Source organism: Aquila chrysaetos, chromosome 12 (assembly GCF_900496995.4).
Source record: "Aquila chrysaetos chrysaetos chromosome 12, bAquChr1.4, whole genome shotgun sequence".
NCBI classification, from domain to species: domain Eukaryota; kingdom Metazoa; phylum Chordata; class Aves; order Accipitriformes; family Accipitridae; genus Aquila; species Aquila chrysaetos.
In genome coordinates, this window is record NC_044015.1 from 7,657,987 (window position 1) to 7,681,185 (window position 23,199).

Genomic DNA, 23,199 nt, shown 5'->3' on the forward strand with positions numbered 1-23,199 from the left:
AATGGTTAGGTAACATACTTAGGAGAATATGGAAGTCACTCCTTGGCCAACATGCACCAGCAGTGACTCCATGATAGATGTGCTTTATTCACAGGAGTCATTGCTGCCAACAGCCATCTCCACTGACCCAGCAGGAAAAAACTAGACAGACATTTTTCACCATATAACCTAAGTTTCTGTTAGCCAGATATTTAAAATACTAGAAAAGTCTGCACAGTGCACGATGCTTTTGCTCCCTATCACGCCAGCTGAATTCACACAAGCTCCTGTTGACTCAGAGCCCTGAGGCAGCATTTCTTCGGAACAGTAAGTAGCTTTCAGGAAAGTGAACCTACACAGCCCATGCCATCATTTACTCTTTACATTGATTTTGGGGTACACCTTCAGAAGTGGGAATGCCATGAGACATTCTCAAAACAGTCTTGAAATATGGGAGCATGAGTGAGAAGTTTCTGGCCCTCTGTTATCTACCATCTATGGCATCTGCCACATCTCCAGTGTGAATCTGAAGCCAAGTGGCCTCAAGCCATATTCTCAATACAGAGCTCTGCTCTGTCCATTTAGGATATGCATTATTCCCATGGCATGTTTCCCATGTGTTCATTACATGGCAAGCTTTATTGCTGATATTTTTCCACAAAATGCAGCAACTCCTTAGATCTAAGTCGTGCCCAATTTTGAAAATACCTAGAGAGAGCAGGGTATTAAAGGACTGTTTTAGAAGGCATTTAGTTTCACACGTGAGATTATTAACTTGGAAATTTGAACACGTGCTTGGAATTTAAACATGCGCAACCTACTCGGACTTACCAACATCTAAGGTGTAAAAAGGACCGTATCAGCAGAAGAGCGCCAGCAAAAAGAGGTTTCAGTCCAAGGCTAAGTATCACCTTCCCAAGAGAGAATGGGGATGTATACATGAACGCTTTTAAACAAACACAATACACTCCTCTCGCATGAGGAAGCACTGAGGAGTGCTGCCAATTCCTCAACTGTAATTTCCAAGTGATCTTCAAGGATTGCTCACCAGTGCTGTGGGGGAATCCAGTCTAGGAAGCAGATGTACACAGGACAAAGTAAGAAGTTGTCCCTTACAGCAAAACAGGAAAGGACGAGGAAGAAAGCTTCTGGCCATCCACGGAACCACTGCTTCCAGGAAAGGCAACCCTCCTTGCCCCAGAGCTCTATGCTCACACTGTATAGTTGATAAACATTTATGACCACCACCATCTTTAGTTTAACTTCAGTTTCATACCCAAAATTGCTTTCATCCAATGCTTACAGGCCAGCTAGAATGAAGCAAAAATAAACCCCCCATTAGACATATATTTGTTGCCTGCGTATTGCATCACGACTCAGTTGGTCTCATTCTACACCTATCAGCATATACTAGGTCAGTCTTTGGTTTATAGCCAGATAGTGAAGATGGGCTGTTCTAAGAATTCAGTCATATCCAGCTTCAGCTGATTCTTAGCAATGAGAAGAACAGCTTAGTGATTGCCAGGGCAGTAAAGGAAAGCACACTTCCTACAAATGATGCATCAAGAAGGCAGCCAGTAAATAAAAAACCCCACACCACCTAAAAACCACACACCCCAAAACCACCCCACCCTCCCAGCAAACTCCACATTCAATTGCTTTTTAAATCATAGCGCTATGATGAAGCAAAGTCTTGAGACACTCAAGTGAGAAATTAGCGTTTGGGAGGTCTCATTTGACAAGAGAAGTAGATGCCAGACAGCAGGTGAATTTGGCACTTGGCTGCATGCAGCACTGCTATGCTTGCTAGAAATAAGTTAGGGGGAAGGGACCAGTAAGGGGCAAACTTCAAGCTGAAAACTCTGGTTTGAAATTATAAAGGACTATCTAACATTTTCTTTTAATGGCCTTTTATATCCTTCACAAACCTTAGCTCTGAGTACCAAGAGGTAATTTCATGCAGCCATTCTCACAGAAAGCTACCACTTCTAAGGATCCCCCAGGTCAAGACGTGAACTGACACCTGCTGGAAACTTTTCTAGCAGTTTTACACGGCCATAATTCCTGAACTTTGAGACAAAGCACCACTCAACCTTCAGCTTCCTCTCCCCATCCCACCCCTTTTCTTTTTTTAAACAGACAAACATATCTAGGCTGACAAATAAGTTTATGAACTCCTTATTATGGCCCAAAGGACCCCAGTCCTACTCCTAGACTGAAATTTGAAGAGTAGTCCTTCTCAAAGAATTTAAGCCACAAGTTTCATTTTCAAAGGAAAAATGCCAGTAAATTAAAGACAAAGTGTTCAGATTTATTTGGAAATTCACAGTTTCTAATGGCACTACAGCTCTGTAGTTACATACTCTTGTTCCACAACATTGTATGCTGCACTCAGGTGGTATGTATTTTCCTCATCCAGATTTGAAACCCTTCTGAATTCATGTTCAACACGTCTGGTTCATGTGCTCTGACTGGCTAATTGTGCAGATCAACTCCAAAAGTACATCACCTTAAAGTATTCATAAACTAACGAGAAAGCAGCAAAAAAAAACCAAAGGCTTTAAATAAGTCACATTACATACAATACCCAGGAAAGGCATTAGATCTGTTAAAAAGGGTACCACTAAAAGTGCTCAATAAGTTAACTTATTTTTTACAACGTGAACCTGTAACACCTGTCAAAAGGAATAACCTTTTGTTCCACTCACTCGGCTACACACTCAACATTTTAGCAATCACACATCCTATAGTATCCAAATATACAATCACAGTCAAAATAAAAAACACTTGGATATGAAAATACCAACCATACAAACACTGCACATTTGTTAGCCAATACAAAAGCAAACGTTACGGAAATACCCACTTTGAACCAGCCTGACTGGTCAGACTTCAAGGCTTTGCAAACTCAACACATCCAGAGCTGGCTCAGAGAACAGCCCAGCTGCACCAGCTCGCCCTCGTATTCTTCAGCTGAGCTTTTTCCTGAACTCTCAGCACAGAAGCAGTGAGCATTCCTCATTCACTTCCTTCAGAGAACTACAGCAGGCAATTTAGATAACAAATGCATTCATCAGCCTAAGGTCCCATCGTACACAGGAAATCCTAAAGAGCAACTCTCATTCATTTAGTACATCAGACTACAGCTCTGATTTGTAACTGAAGGTGGAAATAAACATGATTACCATCTCTAGTGAGATATTTTCCTTAACCGAGTTTGCAAAACCAGAATCTAGTCAGGCAAGTCCATCTATTAGTATTTTTACAGTATCCAGTCCACATTACTGAGTCCAGCTGAAGGCCAACACATGTCCCTTTACAGCACTGTAGTGTTGCATCTTCAAAAAAAGCTAGAGAAATTACAAAATAAATCAAATGACAAACAACTGTATCTCCCCTCTTCCAGTGGCATTATAAATAGACAAAAGGCACATAAATATGGGAAGGTGCAAGAAATAGGAACAAAGCTAAAGGAAGAGGATTAGGCTTTTATCCCTATTCCACCCAACAAACTGGGTTTCAAAAAATCTCTGCCCCAGGAACTGTGAAAAAAAACCTTTATAAAACGAACCCTGCCCTCCCTCCCCCCAAGCTGTTCTCATAGGAAATTATCAGCCTTGTAAAGCTGCAGCTTATAGCCAAGATTGACACAATCCCATCTATTTAAAAAGGCAGAAACCAAATTTCTGAATACTTTCCAATTAGTTGAGCTCTTCGTCTCCCACTATCCTCCCACAGAATACCACAGACTGTTCTCAAATGAACAAACACTCTCCTGTTTGAGAAGTTCAGCTAGTTTTAGATGTGTCCAGAAACTGCCGTGACACCAAGTGTTCCCACTGTTATATCTTTGTTTCCTTTGATTATGTCATGCAGGCTTGGCATTGACCCTGACTTAGTCTGTATTAAAGTTTTTATGAGCTTCCCTTGGTCTGAAACTTTAGACCGTCTTCGTTTTATAGCCCTCTTCTCAGTTTTTGTCTTTTGGGTCTGTCCATTGCACAGACTTGTACATGCTGAAATGCCACAAAAATAGGACTCCTCAGACTGCGATGATGTTTCGGAGCTTCCTTCAGATGGAGGACCCTTATACGAAGAGTGATAAACTTCCCCAATGTTAGAGAAGTCCCTCTGGTTTGTGAACGGCTTCCTTCCTTTAATTTCCCCGTTGGCTATTGGATGCAGAGGCTCTGTTGCTGGCTTAATAGTCTCTATTTTTTCACTTTTGTATTTACAACGCTTTTTCTGAAACCACAAGCAAAAAGAGAAACAGTTAGGTTCTGGAAGGAAAGCAGAGCATAAAAACCGAGCCTAGGAGCTGGCGCAGGGGAGAGCAGCTGAGCCATGCACCACCTGCAGGCAGAAACACACTCAGCTCGGCCTGCCCTCCCCACAGCCACTGTACCTTCTTCTCTGGGGAAAACTTCAGGGGTTCTACAATGTACAGGTCCTCTGGATCTACTGTAAGAGAGGGAACATACATTTAGCAGTCCTGACACTGCCAGCTCTAGAGCAATGCAATTCTAAATAAATAATAGCATGACAAAATATTCCACTTATAGCACACATTTTTGCTCCCATTACAGGTTAATGGAGGTACAATACATGAACACTGAAAGTGAAGTCAACAGAGGAATTCCCCTATGCTGCCATGGCAGCTGTCAGTGATATACACTTGAAAACACTTGACCTCCTGATAGATTAGGCCATCGGAGAGGTGCAGAGAACATCTTTTAGGGAAAAGGAACAACAGTCAGCAAAAGTTAGCTTCTACAAAAACAAAACCAATATAATAGTGTTTAAGGTGCAGCCTGCCCATGACAGGACAGATACTAGAAGCGTGTGTACCTATCAAGGACACATATGTTCAGACTGACATGAGACCAGCCTGGCATTCCTCCATCAGGGCTTTGTAAATCATTCTTCCATGCCAAAGCAGGAGAGAATTTGGAAAAAGTGTGGTTTTGCAAAAAAATAGTCTATGCCTTACCTAGTCTCTATTGCAACATGTTCCTAATTCAACTCACAAGTTTTCATGCAGTTTTATTCACAGTACAAAAACCTGTGAAGCAAGTCTGCTGCACCCAGAAAAGCAGTGTCAGCTGCATACTTGGTAGTTACTATAACCTGCAATGCTTTTAGTTTTGCATGTTGATGATGGCCTAAGAAATCAAAATTCAGTTGTCCCAAGTGTAACAATATTGAAAAGACCAGATCACTTCTCATACCCAAGCCAAGATAAACAGTCTAAATTTTCTTACTACAGTTGATAAATTTGGATCCTAAATATCTGCCAAGGTTCAAAGACAGGCTATCAGGACTTGAGAAGTATGGCATTCAGACTGCCCACGTCTGGCATTAAAAAAAAATTTTTAGAAAAGCCACTTTCTGCAAGATTCATAGCTTTGTAGACCTGAATGCCTGCATGGATTGCTACTAACTGCAAGAAAACATCTGTGGAGTAAAACGATAGCAAAGACTACATTTAATGTCTTAGCATACTTGAGCACAGTTCTGTGAGTATCTGGTAATTTGTTCATGAACCACCTTGTCCGACAGAATGTATATGTGAACTACTATAATCCAGTGTAATTTGATATTAACCTGCAATTCCATTTTCATACACTTGCAGTAACACACACATTGTACAGCACTGATACAGTAACACTGGAGACTAGATGTACAGTATGTGAATAATACCTTCTTTACCAGCTAGCTGAAAAGACTGTGATCTGACCAGTGGAAGAGAAGTTCTTCTTTTCAAATTCATATCATCGTAGGAGGAAAAACACCTATGAAACAAAATCCACAAAGCTTTTTTAAAAACATTTTTCTCAGGACTTTGTCATATGAATTTTACATTAAGAAACATCTTTGGCAGAAGGACAGAATTATTTGCTGAGGTGCCCAAGAAAACCTGGCAAAAAGACACAGTACTGTACTTGTAACAAGCTACCAAGGCATGCTAAGTGTAGTAGCCCCAAAATGCTCCTAGGAGAGCGTTACTACAGAGCAGTAACGGCTCTTTGCTATCAATTTTGAGTCTGCAGAAAGAAGACTCAGAATTAAAGCATATGTGCCAGTCCCAGCAGATTTAGGAAATATCACTAAAAACTGCAAGAACAATTAAGTTTCAAACATAAATACATTATTACCTTTTGGGGCTAGGGTAGTGATTACTTTTGGGAATTTTTGAGAGGTAATCTTCACAGAACTGAGAAGTGCTTCTGCACCGCTGCACACAAAGCACCAAGCCCAGAATGACACAGAGAACCAGCGAAATCACAAGGTAGGTCTGCCGATCAGAAACCTGGAAGAATTTGATACAGTTGTTAAAGAATAATTTAATGATACTATTATTCTTGTGTTTTAAATATTAAATTATTTAAAAGAACATAATTGACATATCTCAAGTCTCTTTCCTTCAATTTCACTAAACACTTGTTCAAATTTGAGTACTTTTTCAGAGCTTTGATGCAGTCTATTGGTTACACAGCATTCAAGGACTGAAGGCTGAAAACCACTAGCTGGTAACACAGGACAAGATTTCACTGACTATGGTACTACCATAACTTAAAGCAGCCGCCACCCTTTGCAAAGAGCATTCAAACCTATCTGAAAGGAAAATATATTAATTAATATTAATTTAATTAATAATATATATTAATATACTTTCCATAAGAAAGTGTACTAAAAGTAACTTCTCTGTTTTACAGTTGGCATGCATGTAATACTATCTCAATTTTGTGAGATAGTGATGCTTTTCATCAGCTGACATTGCAGTACTTGACAGAATACCATTATATTCACTTGATTTTGTCTTTCTGAATACTCTTCCATTTCACAACCTAGCAGAAGCATTTTTTTGAGTATGTTCATTTCTGAATATTGACAGGTGAAGTTTACTGGAATTACATGGAAGTTGAAATCCAAGGGTATTTTGCAAATAACGTTTAAAAAAAATGAATTGCACAGTTTTCCTATAAAAATCTATATCTTAAACACACTAAGAGATCTTCGAAGTCATACAAAAACTTTAGAAAAGACAAGGAACACGACTTCCCATTTTGTAACAGGCAAATGTCTCAGACTAATAGACTCGGGTAACCAGAGCTGAGTTCAGGGAAAGCCATGTGTTCAAATTCCAGGATACTCATCTAACATACCCTGATGATCACCTCTGTCAAATCCTGGTTAAAACCACAGCACTCGTGAACAGGAGCTTAGCCAGCCAGGCACCAAAGAAGGAGTCTAAGTGTTAGAAAACAGCTCAAGAGATGTCTTCAGCAACATGCACAAAAAAAGGATCATGTTTATGGTACTGCTTGAAACCCCACGCTGGATAACGTAAGCATTTCACAGAACATGTTCCTAATACTGTTGCCAGGAAAGATCACAATAACCAGAGGGGAGAGGAGAAGGCTGTCTTAGTCACGTGAGCCTGCCATTCAGTGGCTAAGAGCACAGCCCTCCACATACTCGTGTGTTCTTACAGCCCACTTCTAACAGTGGCCAGTATGCTCTTGCACACTAAACCTCCTATGGCAACAGTCTGTTAATATTTCAGTGGACAATATAAGTGCTGGACACTGCAAACCATCCCATTTTACTGAAGTTGTGTAACAAAGCCATGCAATACAGCTGGTTATATAACACAGCAAGTGCCAGAGTAGTTCTTGAAGCATGAACTTTACCATTCCCTCTGACAGGTCAAACATTCTATATGTGCGACAAATCCCATTACTGCCATATCAAAGTCAGTGGTTAGTCTTCTAATTTCATTAAGAATCATTTCACAGAACAGTATCAATTCCAATGCACTACAGGAAGGCTGAGATATTAAGCTATTCTAAGTTTTATCATTAGTTCAGACTACAATCACGGGGCTAGTCAAATTGTAGTAGAAATCACTACCAATCTTGCTCTGTACAAAACAGCTCAAGCTACTCAAACTTTCCTTCTCCCCTCCCTTGGCCAGCTGCTAAAGTAGGCTGAAAGCAACACTACAGACAACTTCTCAAATGAAAAGCTTCATTTAAAGACTCCAGGCCTCTTCAAATTGAGATATGTTTACGCAGCTGTTTCCTTTGAGTTCTCATGCCGTATTGCTGAATTATAATTACCTCACATTTCAACTCCGCCACAGTTGCTGACAGATTAGAAACTAGCTGCGTCATGTTGGTGAGCTGTGCTTGTAACAGCTGGATTGCTTCTGTTTGTCGCTGATCCTGTATTAAAGAGAGTCATGGCCATGCCATTTAGTTGTCAGGTTCCCACTATGATATACTCTCACATGTACCAAATTAGCATTCTATCTGACACAGCCAGGCATTTTGTAGCCACACAACCTATTCAGCATTGTTTTCAACACAACTTTCGTAACATTTGAAACATCAAACTTTTTACTTATCAAATAACATTTTGTAACATTATGCCAAAGGCATTTCATTACAGTGACTTCTGCTATCTTCATTAAAGGCAGATTAAGTAGCCAGCTCCACACAATGACTATCAGGAAGTTAAGTACTGCCATGTTACAAAATACACATGCAGATGACCAGGCAGAGCTCAAGTCTAAGGGCTGACGCACAGCTTCTGTTCTGGGATCAGGTAGCCAGCCACTTAATGACAGGAGCCCAAGCGAGCCAGGAACAAGTCCTTTGCACTTATCTCCTTCCCAGAAAGAGCCCTAACAGGATTCTTAATCCTATGAGAAATTACAAGAGGTGAGCAGAATATTAGGGAGGTTAACCATGAGGAGCACCTCAGACTGACCAGCGTTTGATGCTATTAAAAAAAAGAAGCAGAAAAGAGCATGCATATGATCTCAGGGAAGTTGCAATTTTCTTCACTGTTGATGACATGAGCAAACTACAGGCCTGGGACTGCACTTCAGAAATTTTCAGACAGTTTGAGATTAAGTCTGCTATGCCACATGCATAGTGATTATTCAGCACTGCTGGCAGCACTGTATTTCACAGCTGCTCAGGAAAGCTAGGATGGCAGAGCAGGGAAACCTCCTTCAGCTCCCACTTCCTTAAATCACATTTTAAGTAATGAACTAAAGCTTTTGTTACATGCACTACACTTTTAAATGCAAATTCGGCATAAGCCATTACTGAACCCCTCTCCCTTTCTAAAGACTAGTTCTCTTCAGCAGCATCAGGGCAATTGCCTATCTATACTTAAATCAGAGATGAAAAACAAACCAAGTTCAAAAAAAAAAAAAGTTTTCAGCACAGCTACAACCAAGAAACAAGAGTTGGAAACGACCTGGGTAACTTTTTCATTGACAAAGACATTTAAGAGTTTTAGCCATTACAGTTGACAACTGATTTTTTTCTTCAAACACAAAAATCAGGAAACAGAGCTGGAAATGGCTTTATTTTAAAATGACTGAACATCTCTAAAAATATGATAAAGAAAAAAATTGGAAGCATGGAACGGATGCTTTTAAAAGGCAGATACGCAGCTAAAAAATCTTCAATTGAAAGAATTTCCACACCCCCTTGCAACTCTTTAAAAGTAAACTTTCCTAATTAGGAAAACACTTAAGTACTCCAACAAATTGTACCTGCTCTTCTGCTATTCTTGAGGTGTTCTGAAGTTTTATTATTGTTTTATTGAAAGCCTTCTGCATTTCTTCCATTTGCTTTCGGTACCTAAAACAAAGAGCATAAAGGTCTGAAATGCTAGTTCATGTAACTCCTCAGCACTAAACTTGTCTTCAGAAAACACAACTATGCCAGAAGAAAACTTCTCTTTGCCCCAAAAAATTCTATTTAAACATGAAGTGGTATTTCCTTTTAAGTTTCACACATAAAACAGAGATGTGTCTCTTTACAGGTTTTTTTTGTGTTTTTTTTCCAAGGTTAGTCAAATCTATTTCAATACCTTAGAGCTTAGCACCAATTTACTGGAATTCACTATGGAGAATTCTCTGCAAAGACTGACTGCCAAGACAGACAACACAACAGTAAACATAACAAAGAGCCACTTCCTTGGAACCAATTCTGAAATGGGTATGTTTCCTGATTCTCCTGTGGCTAAGGAGCATGACAGATAAACACTAATATACATATATCCCTCACAAAAGTTCTTGGTTCCCTCTCCAACAAGAGTTATTACAGATAACATGGTAATTTCAGTGGAAACAATCAATTCAGTAAAGAAAGCATTGTAGGTCTGTGTCATTCAGTTTAACAGCAACAGGAAGATGTGCCCTTTTGTTGAAAGGATTATGGACAGGATTAGTGCTTACATCCTGGCAACACTTTAACCTTTTAAAAATCCCACAGCAGTATTCCTCAAAACAAACTAAATGTGATTGTATCTGAAATACGGAAAGGGAACCCCTGCCACCTGCAGACATCTAGGTCTCCAGTAGCTGCCTAGGATTAGGTACTTTTCTGAGTTTTCCATAAAGCTTTATGTTGTGATTTACATTATACTCGTCTTCCACTGTACCACTTTCTGTATGTGTATGTTCCTTTGTATAGTTGGCTAAAATCTTGTTTACATAGGGTAGACTCTTATCAGTCTTCCTCAGACTTACCTCTGACTAAGTTCTTCTAAATAACGGCTGCTGAGAGACATGTTTACTTCTAGGGCTTTTATGCGATTATTAAGGCGCATGAAGACGGACTCCTTTTGATTAGATCCATGAACAAGATTTCCATTAGCATAGCCTAGATCTGTTGAATTCTGCAATTCAGCATAGAAGTCTGTAGCTGTTCTCTGTGGTCCCCCAGAGACTGGAATTGCCATTAAAGCTTCTTCAGACGCCTGATCATCCTCCTTTGTTTCAGCAGATACAGAAGACTCAACAGGAGGCAAAACAGGTTTCTGCACTTCTGGGGTGCTTTCCTTTCCTTCCCCAGCATCACTGCCTAACATGCCCACTGTATATTCAGGCTGCAGAACAGTCTCTGCAGGCTTTAAAATCACTGGAGTAGCAATAGTCTCTCTTGTGCTCATCTCCTTTACCTCAGTGGCCGCACTGGTCTCGGAAGCTACATAGTTTTCCTCTGCAACAGAGCTCTCAGCCTTTTCTGTTTCTGCACTGATCTCAGGTATATCCACCTGGGGAGTCACCCTTTGTGCTACCAGGTCTGCATCTTCTTTTGCAGGCTCCAACACCATATCTGTTGTTGGCAATGGCTTAACTTCAGAAGTAACTTCTAAGAGGAGGGATTGAGACACAGTTTGAGGATGGCTTGGCTCCAGTTCAATTGAATCTGTGGTCTTGTTACTGATCTCCTCATGGACCACGCTGCTGAAGTCAACTGCAACAGCAGATCCAGATGGTCTCTCAACTTTGCTGTCTAATTGCTCAGGCAGAGGCTCATCTATTGACGTATGTATAGATTCAGTCAGAACTGCCTGTGGCTGCTGAACATCAGCAGAGTAACCTTGCCCCTGTTTACCTGCAGTTTTACTACGCTGCCGATGCATGGCTACTGCAACTGAACACCATTTGAACAGATATTCTGAAAAGGTGGAAATACAACATACTGTTGCCATGTCATAACAGTACTTCTCTGTCTCAAGTTCAAACCATGCCAATGCTTCTTCTTCCTGATCATCACTGGGCAGCAAGGTTACCGTTGACTGACTTGTATCTTCTTCATACTCTTGTACTAGCTGAACAATAGGACTTTCTTTTGTCAAATCCACAATTAATTGCTCTTTATCTATCTGTGGAATATCTGTAGTAACAAGTCTACAATAAAAGAGTTAAAGACAGGATGTTACTTCAACAGTTTTACATGCCTGCTCTGGAAGACTGCAAAAGCAGGATCTTTTAGAAAATTAGCGAAGCTTATTTCAGTGACCAAAGGCCAGTTTGGATACAGTCAGAAATTCTGTAAGTTAGTATTTTCTCTGGTGTTTTTCAATCCTGATTTGCAAACAAGTTAATTCAACCATTGCTTCTGAAACAGCAAGCCTTCTCAATCAGATATTGCCCCTTCCCTTAACCCTGAAAAAAGTCACCAGTTCAAATATCACTAAATTCTTACATAGCAAGCATCTTAGTCTTCTGCTGCAATATTCAAAGGCAAATGCAAGAATCACAACCTTCCCACTGACCTTCCTCAGTCTCTCAGAGTGCTAAGAAACCATAAAACCACTAAATATAGTACAGGTCATGTCTTAACATTTAAGAGCTACAGCCTCAGCTTTAAGTGGCCAAATCAATTCTAAACAATTGTAATCAACTGAAAAAAACCCATGGAATATCTATATACACAACTCCTCCTCCCAACCTAATTCCATATCTTTGCATACATATTTTCATCAAGGAAAGCCTAGCAAAAAAATACAGCTTCTAAAACAGAATTTTTGTCAACAAAATTTAACTGAAGTTTCAGCAATACAACTTACATTCCTAATTAGTCTCCCTTGCAGGAGAAAACCTGCAAAACCTGGAAGAATATTAAGTCAGTTTCTACCCAAGAAATCTGCAACAGCCAAGAAAAGCAAAACACTCCTCCTACTTCTTTTGAACAAAGTAATACAAACAATTGAGAAAGTTAGTGATGTATTTTGACATTTAGTCACATGTTAAAAGAACCCATATCATAATGGAAATAGCTATAAACAGTAACTAAAGCAATAAATTTCCCTGGTTAGTGCATTACCATACTACAGACTTCACCAAATACTTGCCTTTTTACTTGTTTAAGGCAGTGTGCTATATCTGAGCATTCTACTACCAAAGATTTGAGACTAGTGCATGTTAGTCCCTGCTAGGGACACACTGGAAAAAAAAAAAAAACCACAACACCAATCACTTACTCTGGTGAAGGAACAGGAGTTGGTTCAGGCAGTCTTGGTGCAGCTGTTGAAGTTGCAGGGGTGGCAGTGACATTTTCAGACACACTTTTGTTCCCTGCTGCAGGAAGGAGAAAAAACGTGAACATAAGAATTTGAGAACTGTTTGTTTTCAATGAATTTTGGGGTGGTGGGTTTTTTTCCAGATTATTAGCTGCACTACCAAATTAATTGCAGATGTCATTCAAAGTTATTTGAATAAAAGTGCTACCGACAGTTTATGTATACGATGTTATGGACAGTCTCAAAATATTTCCTGGAAGAAGCAGAAAGTTAAGACTTTACAACCAAAGCTGGGTAATACAGAGAGTAAAGATCTCCGAATATAGCTGAACAAACATATGTTAACTTTGTATCAGTTCCCTTCTCAGCAATTCAGTGTCTTTGTTCTACTTTTCAGTCAGTAGGATAAGAATTCTATGGCACTAATCAGATATGCCATAAAAGGTGAAAAAAAAAGTTATTTAAACATAGATCATCCAACTCCTCACAAAAATAAAACAAAATAACAAAGAGAAATTAAAACTTTCCAGAATGCTTTTAATCTTAAAAAAAAAAAAATACCTTCAGCTTCAGACGACTCTTCAGTTTTGGCTCCGAGCATATTAGCAGCAATATTCACCATACTTAGGATAGCATCTGAAAGAGAAAACAACTACTCAAAGAGGAGATACTCAGAGGGCCCAGATATTAGCACCACTGAGCAATCTGCTGTTTCGTAACACTTGCTTGAAACAAATAGCAGCATAAGGACAAAGAAATCCGGTTGTTCTATTACATGGGATGCATCTGTTGCTTTTAAAAGATACGTTTATAAGCTAGGAACCTCTGTTTGAAAACCCGTATCTAACCTTTACCAGCTAGACCTTCTAACACCAGTGAGAAGTACTCACTGATCATTAGTCCACTGAAACCAAGGAACAGTAAGACAAACAGAAGAATATTTAAGCATGGAATTTTTTCTGACAATCTGAGCATGTGAGGGAGGTCCCAAGCCAGAATGTTAGAGTTTGAACACTCAAACAGAGGAGCTCTAACAAAGACAGGTTGGATCATTTGTCATAACAGCACTAAAAAAGTGAGTCAAAAAATGTCTGCTAAATGAGCAAGACAGAACTCTGCCTTTGAACACAGGATGTCCACAGCACGACAACACAGAAAACTACAGATTCATTCAAATTAAGCTGGACTCTGTCATTTTGCATACCTCCCTCCTTAATCCCAAAACTTGCTTTTAGCTCTGATACTGCTGCAACATAACAATTCTAAATATTTTAAGATTTGGTGAAGAAAATCTACACTTTACAATCTGTTACTTGAATGCAATCTAGATCAGTCAAGGCAACTGGAAGAAAACCCTAACAAATATCCACAGATCTGGCTTAGATATATGGGGTTTTTTAAGGATCTGTTAAGTATCAGTTTTAAGAACAGGTTTTTTTCCCAAAAAATTCACAGAAGTAAATGCAAAGAGGGTCTGCTCTACATCAGCACATATATTAGATACAGCTAACTCTTTGGTGTTGATATTGAAAACAAACATCATTGCCAGGCTTATTTAGCAGATTAGGAACAGGGAAAGAACACCTTATTGTAAACCCTTTAAAAGTTGGCCCAATTTTGCCCATTTCTTCCACACCCACCAACATACACCTGTACTGTAGGTCACAGATAAGTTCATAAAGTTAGAGAGGCATCTTAGTAGTAATGACAAATTTCTTAGATTCCAGGAAGCTCTGTTCAGGACCTTGGTTTTGCCTTGCCTCCAAAACACATCAGAAACCACATTCCTGAATTACATTACTTCTGGGGCTGTATTCTTTGAGAAGTCCTGATAAACAAAAGATGTTAAACTTGAAGTATGAATGGCTGCTTATTATTGATGGAGAAGCAGAAAAAGAGGAAGAATTAAGAGTTGGTATAGAAGCCTGCCAGTAGGAGAATGGCAGGAGGAAGAACAGTGAGCTACCCTTACAGGTTAGACTAGCACAAGAGACCAAATGTCTGAGAGGCCCACTACCTCCTACTCAGAAGACCCTCTTCCTCACTGTGTATCAGTCTAAGACAAACGATGCAAAATGGAAGTACATCACATTTGTCCAAGCATGCACATATAAAAAAAACACCACCAAAAACCAACACCCACAAACTCAGTATTCCTTCAAAAAAGGAACACTGACTACCCTGCCAGAGATTAAAGGTCTCAATAACAAGATCCACCAGCCACAACTAAATCACTGCAATGTTTCAGTGCTCAGCTGTCTTTCTAAAGCACTATCAATAATAGGTGTTTCAAATTTTTTCATCATAGCTTTAGTACTCTAAAAAAACAACAGAAAACTGACTGCATTTTTCAGACAGTGAACAAAAAAAAACTTGCAATACTGCACTCACACACAGAACACGTGAATACACCTCATCAAGACAGCTTGAAGATAGAAATTTTCAGTCAGAAATAAGAGATAAGCAGTGTCAGGGAAGAAGTACTGCTTTCTCTCATCTGTGAGAAGCTAACATTTAGAAATAAACTGCCTTTCCACTATTTCCCCTTTGAAAACTGAACTAAGCTGTGCAATATTCCTAGCCATGACCTTTTTGCTCCTAAGTGACAACTACATTCTAGGCAATAGTAGCAAAGAACTCTGCAGCTCTGATCCACTATGGGATGAAAAGAAAGCCTAAGACCAAACAGCATTCATTTGAGTGCAAATCTACACTACAGTAACAAATCTTCACTAACTGGGACAGAAGGAAAAGTGGTACAGTGTAAAAGCTCTTTAGAACAAATTGTGTGGCAGCTGATACCATCCTAAATAATTCAGCAGTTAAGAATACCATTAAAAGTCAATATTCAAGTATTCTTAGCCAAACAAACCCCACACCTGGAAGTTTCCCAATGGAAAAGTGACAAGAGACAGTCAAGAACCATTAGCGCTCTCAAAAAAATATACAGCTCTTATGAAGAATATAGAGGCTACAATATTTACATAGAGCCTTCTCAGAAAGAGTGTTCTTCATGCCTTCCTTTCAAGCTCTACAAAGTAAATCTTTATATTGCCTCTTATAAATAAGGCACCTTAATTAAGTACAGATTTCCAAGTTCTGAATAATTAAGGCTCTACAGCACTTTAGTACTGGTTATTTATAGCCCTATGTAATATTCATATTATTTAAGTGCTCAGGATCCTGAAGCACAGAAAGCAAAGTTTCCAAATAATATAGATCCTTAGAACTGGAAAGTTCTATTTTTAGAACACTTTAAGAATGATACCCCAACTTCAAACTATTACTATTTATTCCTATGCAATTAAATAGGAATCACAATAAATTGTTTCAGCAGAAAAATATGAAGGTTGCAGCTGTTGCATGACAAAATGACATTCCACTTTCAATTAGCTCATTTTGTTTCAGCACAGCAATAATCTTCCTAATAAATCATACTCACTTGTAGCAGAACCAAGGAGATTTTTTGAAGATTTTTCTTCCCCTGTATTGTAATCCAATAGATAATCTATGTATAAAGAAGAACACTTATGACTATCAAAATTAAACGTGTTATGGGCAAAGAAAGTAAACCTCAAGATTTAACATATCATTCAAGTATGTCAGCTTGACAGTGTGAAAATAAAATTACAGAAATAAAGTTAAAGGTCAGAAATTACATACTGAAATACCAAGCTCCAAGCAATGAGAAAACCAAAGAGATTCAGGGTTCAAGCTTCAGTTTCCCCAGGATTCATGACATAGATTCAGCAAACAGCTCATTGAGCTTTGTATAGGGTTTTTCCCCCCTCCTCCTCATGAGGACTGGAGGTAGGCATTTTCATATTTTTTATTTAAACACAAAGTCTGCAAGCCAAAATAAGCACCTTCCCAGTTGCTTGCAGCATTGATCATACAAACAATCCTAGGAAATGGACTACGGACACTAAGAATAAAGCTGTTTCATGTGAGCTGTTTCGATTATTTTAGTTATCCTTTACTACTGTCAGCACATGAAGATATTACTGCCTAGCCTGCCAAGTGAAACAGAGCTCATTACTAGCATTTTAAAGTAACCCTCCAAATAGTTACAAGGCATTGTTTAAAACTTAAAAAGGTTGTTGGATAAACCCAGAAATGCTGAAGTACTGTCCACAAGACTAAAAGTAAGTTTAGCAGTCAAATCACTTATCAGATGCAGGAAACGACGAGCCACCAGACTAGCACAAGCCATGTCTGAATGGCTAAAAATGCAGAAATTATTTGCTTACCATAATCTTCATCAAAGAGCTCCTGTCGTTCAGACTGATACTGAGAATCAGCTATTTCTTCATACTCTTCAACCATACTAGTACCAAATACCCTATGAACAAAGTTTTGAAATAAAACCCCAATATTAGTCTATTAGTCATGTAGTTACTTTGATAATTGATAATTAGATAAGCAATATTAACCTTATATAATATGTACCAAATAAATTAGATTAAGCAATAGTTGCCTTCAGTTAACCAAGATTAAGCAGCAGGTATGCTTATTTTCTCAAACTTCTATCCACAAAGTCCACTGCACGCTTTCAAGTGCTGTACCAAAACAAGATCCTGTTTTTAGTTCTAGTAATTCCAAAGAGACTTTTCCTCCTTTTAAACTTGAACTCATATCTAGCCTTCCTTGTCTTAAGCTCTCCACGAGCTCTTACGCCTCCTCTTCATCTTCAATTTGACTAACTTTAGGAGTATCTTATGATACTTGCATACAATATTGTTTGACCTGCTCTGCCAAAATAAAAATCAAATCAATTCAATTAAAATCAGTCTTGTCAATGGAAAATATGGTTTGGCTTATTACACTAGAGTTACCAGGTTCAAATCCTGACGCAACTTTGACAGGAGAATTGAAATTGTTTTTTAGGAGCAGTGCAGAGGCTGATTATTCTCTGAACTACACACAGTTGTTCTGATTTAGATATTCCAAGCACTACTAACTGTATGTACCTGGGGTGCCATGCAACACAGCAGCATCCCAAAAGCACTCACCACACCTGCTCTTTATAGTTCACCACTTGTTCCTTGTTTTGCTTGGTCAGCCTTGAAATGCTCATGTCCTCGTGTAAGGCTGCTCATGCTCCTGTTTCCTAACACCCCCTCTGCAAATATAAACTATTCCTTTCATACTGGAGAATCAAATCAAAAGATTCAAAGCTTCTTTAATCAGATGTGAAGCACACTACGCAGCAGGTAAGTTTGGCAACTACTTCAATTCACAGTATTTGCAAATAACTTAAACTGAAAACTAGAATTTGTTGCCCAACTATTATTAAAACACACTAATCCTCACTGCAAGGAGGTAGAAAGACAGAGCAAAACACTTAAGATATTACCTTATAAGACTTAAAGGACAAAAATGTTCTGATCCAAAGTGCGATATCAACTCCACCTGAAGAATAAAAGGTACTTAAAACTCCAAAGACCCACAGAGTCAAGAGTTCATTTAACATATACATCCAATACTGAAACTGCAAGTTTTGTTTACTCAAGGGATTTGTAGATTGCCCATAACAGAAAAGATTGAAAGATTTGTTCTTGCCATGCATTAAAGTGCTGAGTCACAGTAGAGAACACCCCAAGCCCCATGCATTCATCATTCCAAAAGAAGAGGTTGCTAACCTTTATGTACTTGATGAACATCTGAAGCGAGAGAAAGGAAAAGAGAAAAAAAAAAAAAGATGTCAGTACAAAGGCCGAACACATGCCACAGGCAACTACAGTTTTGTTGGTTTTAATTCAGTACTATAAATGCCTAAGATGACAAGTTATGAAAGATAAAGTTGCAATACTACTTCATCTGCCTTACGTAGCAAGATTTCATTTAGCCCTCATACCTTGCAGATAGAAGTTTAACATGCAACAAGTGTTTTATTAATGATCTTAAGTTATTCAATTTTTTTAGGCAGCATGATTGCAGACAGAATACTGAAGTGTGTTAAATTTACTAAGTGTATTTTTTTCCCCTTAAAAAGCACAGATTACAGAAAGCAACTCAAAAGGAAAAAAACCCTTCATAGCATGCATTCTATGTACTACTGCTACTCAAGTTCCATATAGCATGCTTCAATTTACAGAAACACTACTGGAAGAAAACTTGTAGAGCATCTGATGATACATTTGGAAGCTTGAGTCATCTGTGTATTTCTAGTGAGAACTTGACTACACACTGGTATTTATTTAATCTAAATTAATTTGCAAGTGTAGAATGCATTTATTATACCACTATGTAGACACTACCTATGAAGGGGCTGTAATGATCTGCGAGTGAGATCAAGATAACTATTCCCATAAAAGCACTCTTACAAAAAAATTTCCATTATTTTTGATACAAGTTCATTAAGCCACTTCAAAAAAATCAAACTTTTTGAAAAAATTTTTGGACTCTTCTTCTGTAGACTAGGCACGCTTAGAACTTGCTTACTTTTTGTGCTATGAAGTAAAAACATTACAAGAACAATCCTTTGAAAATTTTACCATGCTACATTATTCAAGGCAAAACACTGTATCCGACAAGGGATTAAGTGTTGAGGCATCTAGTGTTATTCTGGAACTTCAGTGACAAGCAAGACTCCAGCTACCTTAAGGCATTAATTCAGCCAGAAAGCAGAATTAAAAATAAATAAAATCTTTATCCTGTGACTCATGCAGAATTTCTAGGTAGAGAAGTGAGGTAACTATCATTCATAGTTACTTCTTCATGAAAGCACAAATCATTATTCAGTACCACAGACCAAAATTATTTTTTTTTGTCAGCACCATAATTGGAAGATAACACCACTGGAGAGGACCTAAAAGGTCTGTATTTTATTTGAATTTAAACCTCCACTACATCCCAATATTTTCACAAAAGCTTGTATCCCACTCCAAGTACCACATTATTTATGGAGTTTTATTCTCTTTTGAGTCTCCTGAGTAAAGATAGCTTGCTGCAAGTTATTTTGAAGGTGGAGAGATCATGGAAAGTGCTCCAGTAGCAGTAAGCCTAATAATTTGCATGAGTCACAGTTATGATTGAATAACTGCAAAACTGCACTTCTGAGTCTATTGATGAGAACCAGAATTCAAATGCTTACTCTTGCACATTCACTTAAAACACTTAAATACAGCACAGAAGTATGAAGAAGTACACATATTCTAATCTGTGCTTCAGGGAGAGAGTGTGTGTATGTGTGTGTATATATATAAAGCAGGTACAGCCAAGAGACAAAATAGGTCGATACTTCTAATCTTACATTTAAGCGACAGCTGGTTAAGTCAAATAGAATAGAACATTGTCTGGATTTTTCCTAATTCAGATACCAACTAAGTATGTACTTGGACACAAGGTAATAGGTGCTTCCCAAGATCATCTCAGTTACCATTATGAGAAGGTAATATACTTGTGATCATGTGACAAGGGTTTAGTACATGGCCAATCACACTAGGGCCACTAACGAAACTAGTGCAATTAAAGGTAAAGCATGCTTTGATAACACATTTCTCTGGATGTTCTATTATACAGCGTAAGCCCAGCAAACCCTTCCTTCCCTGAGAAGCATGGATGCTTTTGCAGTGTTAAGTTACCTTAACATATTTTGCATACATCTGTTCATCCAGAGGAAAGCTTTGGACATTTCTCTCATCTCTGGCGTGGAAAGTACCTAATTTAATCCATTTGTTTGTTGGATACCTAGAAAAGAAACAATGGAGACAGCTAATGAAATGCAAGAACCCACTGTTTACAGACATTTCCTGAAGTTTCCCAAAACACCTTTTCCCAGAAGAGAGCTGCAATATAACGTTAGTCCCAACACAAAACCTCAGCAGTACCTCTTCACATATTTAAAACAGCGTGCAAGTCCTTGAAGGATGAAACCCTCTACTTGATGTTATTACTGAAATTCAGCCAGCCTACAGTAAAGTTTCTGGAACTGAAAAGAGTCACCTCAGATGAACACTGAAGAACATGACAAATAAGTGATAGGTTGTAAATATTATTGTAAGCAAGCAGCAAAAAACTGTGAGCAAAGCAGAGTTAGAACTAAGCAACAGACTAAGTGTTGAGAATCAGAATCTACATGCTTTAAGCACTGAAGAAAACAAGGGGTTTTGATGCACTGTGTGAATATCTCCTCTTTAACATACCAGAATAATCTGCTCAATCCCGGAAAGCAGTGGGGGTACAACATTACCTAAAACATGATAAAGCCACCCCTTAACCAGCCATTCAGCCAACCAGTAGTATCCTTATCCCTTTCAATTCCTCAATGGTGTACTACCATTTGTTTGGTTTTTTTTTTCTTTTTAAATAATTTGGATTTTTTTGGATCGAGTTCAGCATTGAAGAAAGCTTAAGACGTGAAAATGGTCTGAAAGACAAGGGAGGAGACAGCCCACAACCCCAGTGGCATTCTGCAAAGAACGTTCATTTTATAATCTGCCATCCATTACTTAGCTACTGTATAATTTCTGCTGCTTCATTGCTGCTTTTCAACAAATTTTTTCCTTTCATTTTTAAGGTGGCAAAGAAAAAAAAATACAGGAAGCACGGAAAGAACTCAAGCCATGTACTCTAGGACCTCACAGTTGCCCTTTCCACGGAAAAATATGCTAGTAACTGATAACAGACACACAAAGAAAATCCATGTAATTTCACAATGCATTACATGTAATAACAGACATACACAGACCATGTTTTATGAAGCCATCCATTTAATAATTATTTCAGTTTTTCATTCAGAAGGGTGGGTTTTGATAACATACCTGTCACTAATAGACACCAGAAAGTCTTTAGGAGTGGAAGAGAATAATTCATGATTTGCAATGTCAAGCTGCTTTACTTGGACTGGTTCACAGAGCTCAATAACAAACCTTCAAGACAAAAAGGAAATATTAAAAGCACTTTTCCATCTACAATTACAGTCCTCAGTCCTTCACCTTGTTACTGCATCCTTCACTGGGTATAAAAGAACACTACAAAAATGCTGTACAATAAGGAGGCATCACTTGTTGCTCCCTTCAAAATCCCTAGTGATATTTACCTGCATACCTAGCTTAGCGATTCTAGATAGCACCTGCAGCTACAAAAGCTTCATCTGTCCTGTACTCAAAGGCAACAAGTCACAGAACTAAAAACTAAGGATAGCAAAGATCATTTAAACCACACCTGAAATACCAGTAAGTACACAGTAAATTCTGATCATGTGTCCTACAATTATTTGACAGCTGGGGAAAGAAACCAAATCTTTACTTGAACACTCAGTGCTTTCTTTTCTGTATGATAATAATTATGCAAAACTTACAAATACTAAAGTGAATGAAGTTATCCCCTTAATCTTACTTCTCAATACCAGAGACAGAATTCTATAGGGGACATAACAAAGCATCTAGTGCTAAATCCATGAAAGTTCCTTACATGCACATTTCAGGCAGAGACACACCAAGGTCAAGTCAGTCCCACAGGATACATACAGTCCCATCACAATGGAAAACTATAACCACTCCCGTCATACAAGCAAACCTCAGTAACCTACCAGATTTTAGTACTGCAAGGATTTAGCATATAAAGGTCCATGTTTTCCATCAAAATAGCTGAAGTGCTCTGTATAAAGAAGAGAATTAGTATTTTAAATTGTATGGTAAATACTAACACTGCACCAAGGGGTTTTCCCCTCTCTCCAAAAATAAGTTTGGTATTAGTTATGTAGACTAATACCAAGTTTCACAACATTCTAAGCAAGATAATATACAGGAGATATTATGCAGTACTACTTTGGGGCAATCACAGATTATTTATTATGGTGAGCTGTTTCATACAACTTTGTTCAGTTGTTCAATTTCTGTACTGAGCAGGTTCTGCTTCCCCTTCCAAATTCACTTAAAAAGACATGAACTTCTCTATAGCAATCCCTCTTAAAAAAGGTACAGATCACAGTTTATGTCCCATTTTTATAAATCAAAAATCACAATAAACCGAAACATAGAAATAAAAGATTACTTCAGAAATCAGTGTTCAGTTTTAAGGAAGTGTACTTTGTACTACTTCTTGCATAAGAGTAAACTGAAACCATGCACACTAATAATTGGTAAATGCTTACCTTCGCTTCTGGATTCGCTGCCAAAATTTTGGCACCACACTCCACAGAGGCATAGTTATTTCTATTTTTCTGGACTTTTTTTGTGGAATGCTGCCCACCGACAGCAGAAGGGTGCATTGACTGACCTAAGAACAAGAAAATATTGCTACTATAACAAACTACACAAGCAAACAGTATTTTCACTTTCAGGGAACTTCCGTTCAATGCTTTTATATAATAAATGCTATTAATTATGTAGTTCTAGTAGAAAAATGAAGTTCCAGGCTGCATTCCAAATTGAGAGT

General features: G+C 38.4%; 1 protein-coding gene across 6 annotated transcripts in view; it reads right to left on the reverse strand.

Annotated features, from left to right (window-relative positions):
- Window positions 1-2,269: 2,269 nt before the first annotated feature.
- Window positions 2,270-23,199, reverse strand: part of SUCO (SUN domain containing ossification factor) — a 42,973-nt gene continuing 22,043 nt past the window's right edge. For 3 of the 6 annotated variants that reach the window (XM_030032886.2, XM_030032890.2, XM_041127877.1), the window contains 17 exons: window positions 22,916-23,040; window positions 22,352-22,419; window positions 21,582-21,689; window positions 20,403-20,508; window positions 18,459-18,479; window positions 18,173-18,228; window positions 17,067-17,158; window positions 16,259-16,324; window positions 13,378-13,452; window positions 12,778-12,874; window positions 10,535-11,701; window positions 9,554-9,641; window positions 8,103-8,207; window positions 6,135-6,289; window positions 5,680-5,771; window positions 4,385-4,440; window positions 2,270-4,224 (listed from right to left, as the gene is read on the reverse strand). In XM_030032886.2, the coding sequence (XP_029888746.1) occupies window positions 3,778-4,224; window positions 4,385-4,440; window positions 5,680-5,771; window positions 6,135-6,289; window positions 8,103-8,207; window positions 9,554-9,641; window positions 10,535-11,701; window positions 12,778-12,874; window positions 13,378-13,452; window positions 16,259-16,324; window positions 17,067-17,158; window positions 18,173-18,228; window positions 18,459-18,479; window positions 20,403-20,508; window positions 21,582-21,689; window positions 22,352-22,419; window positions 22,916-23,040 (2,924 nt within the window). In that variant the 3' untranslated portion in view covers window positions 2,270-3,777. The remainder of the gene's footprint in view (window positions 4,225-4,384; window positions 4,441-5,679; window positions 5,772-6,134; window positions 6,290-8,102; window positions 8,208-9,553; window positions 9,642-10,534; window positions 11,702-12,777; window positions 12,875-13,377; window positions 13,453-16,258; window positions 16,325-17,066; window positions 17,159-18,172; window positions 18,229-18,458; window positions 18,480-20,402; window positions 20,509-21,581; window positions 21,690-22,351; window positions 22,420-22,915; window positions 23,041-23,199) is intronic. The other 3 variants (XM_030032887.2, XM_041127876.1, XM_030032888.2) reach the window with 3 other exon arrangements.